This window comes from Oncorhynchus masou, chromosome 22 (genome assembly GCF_036934945.1).
Source record: "Oncorhynchus masou masou isolate Uvic2021 chromosome 22, UVic_Omas_1.1, whole genome shotgun sequence".
NCBI lineage: Eukaryota > Metazoa > Chordata > Actinopteri > Salmoniformes > Salmonidae > Oncorhynchus > Oncorhynchus masou.
The window spans coordinates 2,456,808-2,470,515 of record NC_088233.1 but is presented as its reverse complement, the minus strand read 5'-3'; the positions used below and the strand labels follow the sequence as shown (position 1 = coordinate 2,470,515).

The window sequence follows — 13,708 nt, the reverse complement described above, 5'->3', positions numbered from 1 at the left end:
TGTCTTACAACACGTTAATAAAAACATATCTTACAACACATTAATAGAAACATGCCTTACAACACGTTAAATAAAACATATCTTACAACACGTTAATTAAACATGCCTTATAACACGTTAATAAAAACATGCCTTACAACACGTTAATAAAACATGCCTTATAACACATTAATAAAAACATGCCTTATAACACGTTAATAAAAACATGCCTTACAACACATTAATAAAACCATGCCTTATAACACGTTAATAAAAACATGCCTTATAACACGTTAATAAAAACATGCCTTACAACACGTTAATAAAACATGCCTTACAACACGTTACTAAAAACATGCCTTACAACACGTTAATAAAAACATGCCTTATAACACGTTAATAAAAACATGCCATACAACACGTTAATAAAAACATGCCTTACAACACGTTAATAAAAACATGCCATACAACACGTTAATAAAAACATGCCTTACAACACATTAATAAAAACATGCCTTATAACACGTTAATAAAAACATGCCTTATAACACGTTAATAAAAACATGCCTTACAACACGTTAATAAAACATGCCTTACAACACGTTACTAAAAACATGCCTTACAACACGTTAATAAAAACATGCCTTATAACACGTTAATAAAAACATGCCTTATAACACGTTAATAAAACATGCCTTATAACACGTTAATAAAAACATGCCTTACAACACGTTAATAAAAACATGCCTTATAACACGTTAATAAAAACATGCCTTATAACACGTTAATAAAACATGCCTTATAACACGTTAATAAAACATGCCTTACAACACGTTAATAAAAACATGCCTTACAACACGTTAATAAAAACATGCCTTATAACACGTTAATAAAACATGCCTTATAACACGTTAATAAAAACATGCCTTACAACACATTAATAAAAACATGCCTTATAACACGTTAATAGAACATGCCTTATAACACGTTAATAAAACATGTCTTATAACACGTTAATAAAACATGCCTTACAACACGTTAATAAAAACATGCCTTATAACACGTTAATAAAACATGCCTTACAACACGTTAATAAAAACATGCCTTACAACACATTAATAAAAACACGCCTTACAACACGTTAATAAAAACATGCCTTACAACACATTAACAAAAACATGCCTTACAACACATTAACAAAAACATGCCTTACAACACGTTAATAAAAACATGCCTTACAACACGTTAATAAAAACATGCCTTACAACACATTAACAAAAACATGCCTTACAACACGTTAATAAAAACATGCCTTACAACACGTTAATAAAAACATGCCTTACAACACGTTAATAAAAACATGCCTTACGACACATTAATAAAAACACGCCTTACAACACGTTAATAAAAACATGACTTACAACACATTAACAAAAACATGCCTTACAACACATTAACAAAAACATGCCTTACAACACGTTAATAAAAACATGCCTTACAACACGTTAATAAAAACATGCCTTACAACACATTAACAAAAACATGCCTTACAACACGTTAATAAAAACATGCCTTACAACACGTTAATAAAAACATGCCTTACAACACATTAACAAAAACATGCCTTACAACACGTTAATAAAAACATGCCTTACAACACGTTAATAAAAACATGCCTTACAACACATTAACAAAAACATGCCTTACAACACGTTAATAAAAACATGCCTTACAACACGTTAATAAAAACATGCCTTACAACACGTTAATAAAAACATGCCTTACAACACATTAACAAAAACATGCCTTACAACACGTTAATAAAAACATGCCTTACAACACGTTAATAAAAACATGCCTTACAACACATTAATAAAACATGCCTTACAACACGTTAATAAAAACATGCCATACAACACGTTAATAAAAACATGCCTTACAACACGTTAATAAAAACATGCCTTACAACACATTAATAAAACATGCCTTACAACACGTTAATAAAAACATGCCATACAACACGTTAATAAAAACATGCCTTACAACACATTAACAAAAACATGCCTTACAACACGTTAATAAAAACATGCCTTACAACACATTAATAAAACATGCCTTACAACACGTTAATAAAAACATGCCATACAACACGTTAATAAAAACATGCCTTACAACACATTAATAAAACATGCCTTACAACACGTTAATAAAAACATGCCATACAACACGTTAATAAAAACATGCCTTACAACACATTAACAAAAACATGCCTTACAACACGTTAATAAAAACATGCCTTACAACACGTTAATAAAAACATGCCTTACAACACGTTAATAAAAACATGCCTTACAACACGTTAATAAACACATGACTTACAATACATTAATAAAAACATGCCTTACAACACGTTAATAAAAACATGCCTTACAACACGTTAATAAAAACATGCCTTACAACACGTTAATAAACACATGCCTTACAACACATTAATAAAAACATGCCTTACAACACGTTAATAAAAACATGCCTTACAACACGTTAATAAAAACATGCCTTACAACACATTAACAAAAACATGCCTTACAACACATTAACAAAAACATGCCTTACAACACGTTAATAAAAACATGCCTTACAACACGTTAATAAAAACATGCCTTACAACACGTTAATAAACACATGCCTTACAACACATTAATTAAAAACATGCCTTACAACACGTTAATAAACACATGCCTTACAACACATTAATAAAAACATGCCTTACAACACGTTAATAAAAACATGCCTTACAACACATTAACAAAAACATGCCTTACAACACATTAACAAAAACATGCCTTACAACACGTTAATAAAAACATGCCTTACAACACGTTAATAAAAACATGCCTTACAACACGTTAATAAACACATGCCTTACAACACATTAATAAAAACATGCCTTACAACACGTTAATAAAAACATGCCTTACAACACGTTAATAAAAACATGCCTTACAACACGTTAATAAACACATGCCTTACAACACATTAATAAAAACATGCCTTACAACACGTTAATAAAAACATGCCTTACAACACGTTAATAAAAACATGACTTACAACACATTAACAAAAACATGCCTTACAACACATTAACAAAAACATGCCTTACAACACGTTAATAAACACATGCCTTACAACACGTTAATAAAAACATGCCTTACAACACGTTAATAAAAACATGCCTTACAACACGTTAATAAAAACATGCCTTACAACACGTTAATAAAAACATGCCTTACAACACGTTAATAAAAACATGCCTTACAACACGTTAATAAACACATGCCTTACAACACATTAACAAAAACATGCCTTACTTCACGTAAAAAAAACATGCCTTACAACACTTTAATAAAAACATGCCTTACAACACGTTAATAAAAACATGCCTTATAACACGTTAATAAAAACATGCCTTACAACACATTAATAAAACATGCCTTACAACACGTTAATAAAAACATGCCTTACAACACGTTAAAAAAAACATGCCTTACAACACTTTAATAAAAACATGCCTTACAACACGTTAATAAAAACATGCCTTACAACACGTTAATAAAAACATGCCTTACAACACGTTAATAAAAACATGCCTTACAACACATTAATAAAACATGCCTTACAACACATTAACAAAAACACGCCTTACAACACGTTAATAAAAACATGCCTTACAACACATTAACAAAAACATGCCTTACAACACATTAACAAAAACATGCCTTACAACACGTTAATAAAAACATGCCTTACAACACGTTAATAAAAACATGCCTTACAACACATTAACAAAAACATGCCTTACAACACGTTAATAAAAACATGCCTTACAACACGTTAATAAAAACATGCCTTACAACACGTTAATAAAAACATGCCTTACAACACATTAATAAAACATGCCTTACAACACGTTAATAAAAACATGCCATACAACACGTTAATAAAAATATGAAAATGCCTCACAACATGTTTTAATTTAAGATGTGGACATACAGCCAAATAATGTCCTCATCTTACACACTGGAGGGTGGAGGGACATTCAGGCACATAATGTCCACATCTTACACCCTGGAGGGTGGAGGGACATTCAGGCACATAATGTCCACAACTTATACCCTGGAGGGTGGAGGGACATTCAGGCACATAATGTCCACAACTTATACCCTGGAGGGTGGAGGGACATTCAGGCACATAATGTCCACATCTTATACCCTGGAGGGTGGAGGGACATTCAGGCACATGATGTCCAACTTAAATTCATGTCAGTCCTTCCCTGATTCATTGTGTTATAGATCAGTGCAGAGTGTGTGTCAGGCTGTGTATGTCCTGATGGTCTGCTGTCTGATGGAAACGGAGGATGCATCAAGGAAGACCTATGTCCCTGTTCTCACAATGGAGTCTATTACCAACCTGGACATGTGCTCAAAGTAGACTGCAATACCTGGTAAAATCAACTTCTATCCCTCTTCTTCTTCTTCTTCTTTGGATATGTCAAATGCTTCCCTCTAAAATCTTCCCATGTGATTATGTTTGCATCATTGTAGCACTTGCGAAGGCAGAAAATGGCAGTGTACCAATAAGCAGTGTGATGGGACGTGTGCCATATATGGAGATGGGCATTTCATCACTTTTGATGAGGAAAGGTTCACTTTCAATGGAGATTGTGAATACATTCTTACTCAGGTAGGGCAATAATCATTTGCATTTATTAAATCCCCTACTTTATGTATGATTCACATATTTTCTAATTATGTTTAAGATGAGGTAATGATAATAACTAAGAGGTCTAATGATTGTGTATTTGAATACATCCTGCAGGACTACTGCAGCAACAATCCAAACGGTACCTTTAGAGTGATCACAGAGAACATTCCCTGTGGAACCACCGGCACCACCTGTTCCAAGGCCATCAAGCTCTTCTTGGGGGTAGGAACTACTGTTCATAAACGGATTCATAAGTGAATTAAAGTTACGATAGACAAGTCTGGACATTGTGCACAATGTCGACACTGGTGGCTGTGAGCGGAATTGCATGCTGAACTCTGGATTGTTCTTATCTCGTCGCCCCCATGCATTTAGCTACAAAACCTATAGTCTTCTCATGGATCTCCCAGTCGAGGCCGTAACAGCATCTGTAGCAACACAGCTTGCTAAGCATTGTCTTAGACCATTGTACCACTCAGGCGCTGTACACCGTGACTGGTCGAGAGTAGCCTACAGTACTACAGTAATACCAAAACAATCCTAACAAAATGAAATAATAAAAACCTGTGTAACAACAGTTTTAGTAAGTAATACTGAAGTTGTGCACAATTATCAGTTTCTAGTTAAGTTTATGTCACCCATTCATTGTCAGTTAGAGACACAGTAGGACCCACAATCATAATCAGTGCACTAACTCCCCCGTGCGTTGGTATGGAGCAATGAAGTGGTGACGCAGGGTACCGTACTAAACCACAAATTACCTCTAAATCCCGCAGCATAATCACAACATTTTTAGTGGAGCAACCACTGTAGCTAGATTGACAGGGCTGTCTGATGGAATGCCTGCTTAGAATTCTCTTTGAGCAGAATTGATAGCAGGAACCCCCCCCCCCTCCTTGTATTAGGGTTAGGGTTAGCTATGAATTTGTACAGCAGAATTTCAAATTGACATGTACAGTATATCAAATCAAATCAAATCAAATGTATTTATATAGCCCTTCGTACATCAGCTGATATCACAAAGTGCTGTACAGAAATCCAGCCTAAAACCCCAAACAGCAAGCAATGCAGGTGTAGAAGCACAGTGGCTAGGAAAAACTCCCTAGAAAGGCCAAAACCTAGGAAGGAACCTAGAGAGGAACCAGGCTATATGGGGTGGCCAGTCCTCTTCTGGCTGTGCTGGGTGGAGATTATAACAGAGTATGGCCAAGATGTTCAAATGTTCATAAATGACCAGCATGGTCAAATAATAATAATCACAGGCAGAACAGTTGAAACTGGAGCAGCAGCACGGCCAGGTGGCATGGACGACATCAAGGAGTCATCATGTCAGGTAGTCCTGAGGCATGGTCCTAGGGCTCAGGTCCTCCGAGAGAGAGACAGAAAGAAAGAAAGAAAGAAAGAAAGAAAGAAAGAAAGAAAGAAAGAAAGAAAGAAAGAAAGAAAGAAAGAGAGAGAGAGAGAAAGGGAGAATTAGAGAGAGCATCCTTAAATTCACACAGGACACTGGATAGGACAGGAGAAGTACTCCAGATATAACAAACTGACCCTAGCCCCTGACACATAAACTACTGCAGCATAATTACTAGAGGCTGAGACAGGAGGGGTCAGGAGACACTGTGGCCCCATCCGATGACACCCCCGGCCAAACAGGAAGGATATAACCCCACCCACTTTTCCAAAGCACAGCCCCCACACCACTAGAGGGATATCTTCAACCACCAACTTACCATCCTGAGACAAGGCCGAGTATAGCCCACAAAGATCTCCACCACGGCACAACCCAAGTGGGGGCGCAAACCCAGACAGAAAGATCACATCAGTGACTCAACCCATTCAAGTGACGCACCCCTCCTAGGGACGGTATGAAAGAGCCCTAGTAAGCCAGTGACTCAGTCCCTGTAATAGGGTTAGAGGCAGAGAATCCTAGTGGAAAGAGGGGAACCGGCCAGGCAGAGACAGCAAGGGTGGTTCGTTGCTCCAGAGCCTTTCCGTTCACCTTCACACTCCTGGGCCAGACTACACTCAATCATATGACCCACTGAAGAGATGAGTCTTCAATAAAGACTTAAAGGTTGTGACCGAATTTGAGTCTCTCACATGGGTAGGCAGACCATTCCATAAAAATGGAGCTCTATAGGAGAAAGCCCTGCCTCCAGCTGTTTGCTTAGAAATTCTAGGGACAATTAGGAGGCCTGCGTCTTGTGACCGTAGCGTACGTGTAGGTATGTACGGCAGGACCAAATCAGAGAGATAGGTAGGAGCAAGCCCATGTAATGCTTTGTAGGTTAGCATTAAAACCTCGAAATCAGCCCTTGCCTTGACAGGAAACCAGTGTAGGGAGGCTAGCACTGGAGTAATATGATCAAATGTTTTGGTTTATCCGGTTAGCCGGAAAGTAGAGCATTGCAGTAGTTTAACCTAGAAGTGACAAAATCATGGATTCATTTTTCTGCATCATTTTTGGACAGAAAGTTTCAGATTTTTGCAATGTTACGTAGATGGAAAAAAACTGTCCTTGAAACAGTCTTGATATGTTCTTCAAAAGAGAGATCAGGGTCCAGAGTAACGCAGAGGTCCTTCACAGTTTTATTTGAGACGACTGTACAACCATTAAGATTAATTGTCAGATTCAACAGAAGATCCCTTCGTTTCCTGGGACCTAGAACAAGCATCTGTTTTGTCCGAGTTTAAAAGTAGAAAGTTTGCAGCCATCCACTTTCTTATGTCTGAAACACATGCTTCTAGCGAGGGCAATTTTGGGGCTTCACCATGTTTCATTGAAATGTACAGCTGTGTGTCATCCGCATAGCAGTGAAAGTTAACATTATGTTTTGGAATGACATCCCCAAGAGGTAAAATATATAGTGAAAACAATAGTGGTCCAAAAACGGAACCTTGAGGAACACTGAAATTTACAGTTGATTTGTCAGAGGACAAACCATTCACAGAGTTAAACCGATATCTTTCCGACAGATAAGATCTAAACCAGGCCAGAACTTGTCCGTGTAGACCAATTTGGGTTTCCAATCTCTCCAAAAGAATGTGGTGATCGATGGTATCAAAAGCAGCACTAAGGTCTAGGAGCACGAGGACAGATGCAGAGCCTCGGTCTGATGCCATTAAAAGGTCATTTACGACCTTCACAAGTGCAGTCTCAGTGCTATGATGGGGTCTAAAGCCAGACTGAAGCATTTCGTATACATTGTTTGTCTTCAGGAAGGCAGTGAGTTGCTGCGCAACAGCCTTTTCTAAAAATGTTGAGAGGAATGGAAGATTCGATATAGGCCAATAGTTTTTTATATTTTCTGGGTCAAGGTTTGGCTTTTTCAAGAGAGGCTTTACTACTGCCACTTTTAGTGTACATACTGGATAGTGTAAAACTCAGCACCACCACAGTGTAACCCTGGATGGTGTAAAACCAGGCACCTCCACAGTGTAAACCTCTCTACTAGTATTACATTAGCAATGAACACTTTCTGTTTCTGCCTTTTAGAGCAATGAGATCATACTAGCAGATGAATCTGTAAAAGTGATCAAACAAGAGAATGGGGTAGACGTGCCATACCAGGTCCACTCTATCGGTCTCTATGTTGTTGTTGAGGCTGGAAATGGCCTGATCCTCATGTGGGACAAGAAGAAGAGCTTGTTCATCAAACTCAGCTCTACCTTCCAGGTGAGTGACTAGAATAGGACATTTTGAACCAGTGATTGCACTGTATCTTTGTTTAGCAATTGCATTGGCTTACAAAACAATGTGATGTTTTATTAGCTACTTCAAGTTATTATTTTTACATGTTTAATTTCCTTCCAGGGCCAAGTGTGTGGTCTGTGTGGAAACTACGACGGTAATGGAAAGAACGACTTCACGTCCAGAAACCAGGAAGTGGTTGTTGAAGCTCTGGAGTTTGGGAACAGTTGGAAAGTGTCCCCCAGTTGCCCCAACGCTGATGTCATAAAAAACCCATGCACTTTAAGATCATACAGGCAGTCCTGGTCTCTGAAACGCTGCAGCATCATCACCAGTAACGTTTTCTCAGCCTGCCACTCACAGGTACAGTACACAGCAGATACTATTCAATATAGATTCAATACTTTATTGCCATACCAACCGAAGTTGTTAGGAAGTTGACGGAGTGCAGCTGATATAAACGAAGATAAAAAGACACACATATACAGAGTAGCCTAGTGCTTAGAGCATTGGACCAGTAACCGAAAGGTTGCAAGTTCAAATCCCCAAGCTGACAAGGTACAAATCTGCCGTTCTGCCCCTGAACAGGCAGTTAGCCCACTGTTCCTAGGCCATCATTGAAAATAAGAATTTGTTCTTAACTGACTTGCCTAGTTAAATAAAGGTAAAATAAATAAATAAATAAATACAGTCATTTGAATAACCTATACATTCAATAGACAGTACAGCAGATACATTCAATAGACAGTACAGCAGATACATGCAGTCGGCAGGTTCAAACAAGCTGTCTGTACAAAGGCTATGACTTGTGTATCTTGGCTATGTTGGTAATTACATTTGGTGAAAATTGTCCATTTCGGTTAAAAGCCGTTGAGGGAGTTACATATGGAATGGTTTTCAGATGGTCATACAGTGCCATTGATCATTTAGCTATTTCATTTGGAATTTTAGGACCCCTTTAGGTTTCAAAAATATATCCCCCCCAAAGATATTTTATAAGATATTCAATTTGGCCTTTACTGCTATAGCCCATAACAACACATTCATAAATGGCAAAACAGACAGTCAAAAATAAATCATAAGGAATAGGATTTTGAAGTGTCTGTTGTATATTTAGGAGATATTTTACTTTTTTTGGACACGTACTTAATCCCTTATTTTTGTTGGCACAAAGCTACCTCCATACTTCCTGAGCGTTCTTAAAGAAGCAGTAAAAAACCTGATATCGCTTAAATTGACAGATTGTGAGGGGGATTTTTTGGTGATGTTACTTAGATCAACGCACAATGTACTCTTTAAGTATTAATAGCCTCAGTTACTCTGCTTGTTGGAGCTATCTGCTGTATGGGGAACTTGAAATTCATCAAGGTTTATTTGTGAGTAAATCTGGCTTTGAAAATAACCCGTTCTTACCCAGCCACTGACCTCTCTGCACGTTACTGCAGTACAGGTCGGAGAAAAGTTCATCTGTAATATAAATATGGACCTGAAATGTGGGGGATCAACTCTAAAAGGCTAGATTCTTGACCCCATTTCGGCTATGCACCGTTTAAAGGAGAGGAGTACAGATGGTGTCAGTGGAGTACAGATGGTGTCAGTGGAGTACAGATGGTGTCAGTGGAGTACAGATGGTGTCAGTGGAGTACAGCTGGTGTCAGTGGAGTACAGATGGTGTCAGTGGAGTACAGATGGTGTCAGTGGAGTACAGCTGGTGTCAGTGGAGTACAGATGGTGTCAGTGGAGTACAGAAGGTGTCAGTGGAGTACAGATGGTGTCAGTGGAGTACAGAAGGTGTCAGTGGAGTACAGATGGTGTCAGTGGAGTACAGAAGGTGTCAGTGGAGTACAGATGGTGTCAGTGGAGTACGGAAGGTGTCAGTGGAGTACAGATGGTGTCAGTGGAGTACAGAAGGTGACAGTGGAGTACAGATGGTGTTTCTGAATTCATGAAGACCACATTTAAGGTAAACACTGCATTTGTTGGCTCAATCGCTCTTTACCGATGATTGAATCTAGGCCTTAAAGGCCATTGCAGAACATTCCACTTCTTTGCCTTAAAAAAGTATTGGGTTGCTTTCACAGTATGCTTCGGGTCATTGTCCATCTGCAATGTGAAGGGCTGTCAAATGTGTTTAAAAGCATTTGGCTGAATCTGAGCATAACAATATTGCCCTAAACACCTCAGAATTCATCCTTCTGCTTTTGTCAGCAATCACATCATCAATAAATACAAGGGAACCAGTTCCATTGGCAGCCATACATGCCAACCCCATAACACTACCTCCACCATGCTTCATAGATGAGGTGGTATGCTCTGATGATGAGCAGTTCCTTCCCTTCTCCATACTCTTCTCTTCCCATCATTCTGGTACAAGTTGATCCTTGTCTCATCTGTCCATAGGATGTTGTTACAGAACTTTACAGGCTTTTTTAGATGTTTGGCAAACTTTAATCTGGTCTTCCTTTTTTACTCTGTATTTACTCTGGTTGAATATTCTCTTGATTGTTGACTTTGGCACAGATAATCCTACCTCCTGGAGGGTGTTCTTGACCAGCTGTTGTAAAGGGGTTGTTTTTCACCAGGGAATTCTTCCGTCATCCACCACAGTTGTTTTCCGTGGTCTTCCGGGCCTTTTGGTGTCCCTGAGCTCACCAGTGCGTTCTTTCTTTTTAAGAAAGTACCAAATATTTGATTTGGCCACACCTACTGTTTTTGCTGTCTCTCTGATGGGTTTGTTTTCATTTTTCAGCCTAATGATGGCTTGCTTCACTGGCAGTGGACTTCAAGTGTAAATGCCACACTTGAAATAAACTCTAGGCATTTTATCTGCTTACTTGTAAATGAAGTAATGAGGTAATAACACACACCTGGCCATGGAACAGCTGAGCAGGCAATTGTCCAATTACTTTTGATCCCTTAAAAAAAGGGAGGGAGGCATATATAAAATGTCCTGTAATTCCTTACGCAATTCATCCGATTTGGATGTAAATACCCTCAAAATAATGCTGAAGTCTGCACTTTTTAATGTCAACTCCAATATGCTAAAATAATAGTAACTTAGTCAATGTCCAAATATTTATGGCCCTGACTGTAGTTTTACTGTAGCCCATATCAGATTGGCGCATTAACACTGATGTAGGTTCTGAAGTAGCACACAGCTGCAATGCTCATTTCCTGCCCTTTACATTTTTGGGTGGTTGTCATGGTAATGGCAGGTCATGTGCAAAAAAACAAACAAACACTTTAGAGCAAAAACATCAGATCTGAGCATCCAGACAGAGATCACATGGAGAATTGGGTTTGAATCAGGATTGAGATCCACATATGGAAGTGGTATAAATCAGAGCTCAAAACATCAGATTCCATTTTTTTGGTGTTGCTGTTTATACATGAAATAAGGACAATATCAATTGGTGTCAGATATGCAAATAACTGGTGAATGACCTGAATTGGACTGCCTGTGTAAACGCAGCCAATGTGGCACTGCATAAGTACAATAATATGGTTAATGCTTCAACAAAAATTAATACACAGTAACTCACAGACTCAGGGTCAATAAGGTTAAGGCTTCAACAAGAGTTAATTTACCTCACGGCCTCAGGGTAACACTTATGGTGGAATTTATAACAACCGATAATTGTGTAGCACAAGTCTTGGGCTAACAGGTTTCCTAAAAGGTACACAATGACAAGCAGAGTTGCATGATGGTACATGGCAATCTATTTAATAAAATTGATTTGTCAATAATCATGTGAATGACACCAAAAACATCCACCAACGAAAGTAGGAATAAAAACATAACAAAAACATAAAGTCAGCCATCCAACCCAATAATAATCACCGTCAATAATTCATCTGTAGTCTCTTCAACAAGCTGAGCAAAGCATTGAATAAATAAATGATGGCTTAATGCATCTTCCTAAAAGGTGGACCCCACGCCATTCCATGATGCCTGTGTGAGGGACTCGTGTGCCTGTGACACTGGGGGAGACTGCGAGTGTTTCTGTACAGCTGTAGCAGCCTACGCCCAGGCCTGTAACGAGGCAGGGGCTTGTATCAAGTGGAGAACACCAGATATCTGCCGTGAGTCATTTGCTTTGAGTGGGACAATTGATTGATGGATACGTGGGATTGTTTTGCTATTGGGACCAAATACCAATTTATCATTTGAATGTGTAACTGTTAAATCAAGCCTCTTTTAGGACCCTGGTTCAGTTAAAATGTGACATGTTTTAATTTCACCAGCTCTGTTCTGTGATTTCTACAACCCTATTGGTGAGTGTGAGTGGCATTATAATCCGTGTGGATACCCCTGTATGAAGACCTGCAAGAATCCCTCAGGAACATGCTCCAGTCAGATCCCTGCACTGGAAGGTAACTAAGAGCCCTTCATAACAGCTTGGCCGTTTGATTTGGACAATTTACAATCCAAGTTGTTAAACAAATGTACAGTATAAAATATGTAATGACTCCTCCCTCCCTTGTTCATCTACACTGAAAACTAAATACAAATATTGAAATATCATATCCATTACAACTTTGGTGTTAGAAGTAGATACCATGAGGATGATCTAATCTGTGCAGGTGTCCTGGATTAAATTGACTGTTTATATCTTAAAGGTTGCTATCCAAAATGTCCTTCGGCCCAGCCTTATTTGGAAGAAAGTACCATGAAGTGTGTCAGTAAGAAGGACTGTGGTTGCTACGATGGAGATGGAACTCATTACAACGATGGAGAGGTTATACCTTCCAAAGAGAACTGTCAGACATGGTATGTTTTCAGATCAACATTTTGATAAATACATAGATACTGTATTTACATTACATAGGGTTTAATACGGTTGGTATAAGCCTTAAGGTAGCACGTATCTCTGGTCAGATAAGGCAATGTCAATAGTCCACCTACAAAGAGGCTTTCCTACCATTCAATTGATTATGATTTTCAAAGATTGGGATATGACCTGTTAATAACTTATTGGGATTTGACCCTTTAATACCTTATTGGGATTTGACCTTTTAATACCTTATTGGGTTTTGACCCTTTAATACCTTATTGGGATTTGACCCTTTAATACCTTATTGGGTTTTGACCCTTTAATACCTTATTGGGATTTGACCTTTTAATAACTTATTGTGATTTGACCCTTTAATACCTTATTGGGATTTGACCCTTTAATACCTTATTGGGATTTGACCTTTTAATACCTTATTGTGATTTGACCTGTTAATACCTTATTGGGATTTGACCCTTTAATACCTTATTGGGATTTGACCTTT

The 13,708-nt window shown here is 38.2% G+C and overlaps 1 protein-coding gene across 1 annotated transcript in view; it reads left to right on the top strand.

The window, feature by feature from the left end:
• Positions 1–13,708, top strand: part of LOC135508883 (mucin-2-like) — a 63,998-nt gene that overhangs the window by 27,646 nt on the left and 22,644 nt on the right. Inside the window, exons 12-19 of the mRNA XM_064929092.1 lie at positions 4,329–4,480; positions 4,581–4,719; positions 4,855–4,962; positions 8,237–8,416; positions 8,555–8,794; positions 12,358–12,514; positions 12,677–12,805; positions 13,052–13,202. Coding sequence (XP_064785164.1) covers positions 4,329–4,480; positions 4,581–4,719; positions 4,855–4,962; positions 8,237–8,416; positions 8,555–8,794; positions 12,358–12,514; positions 12,677–12,805; positions 13,052–13,202 — 1,256 coding nt within the window. The remainder of the gene's footprint in view (positions 1–4,328; positions 4,481–4,580; positions 4,720–4,854; positions 4,963–8,236; positions 8,417–8,554; positions 8,795–12,357; positions 12,515–12,676; positions 12,806–13,051; positions 13,203–13,708) is intronic.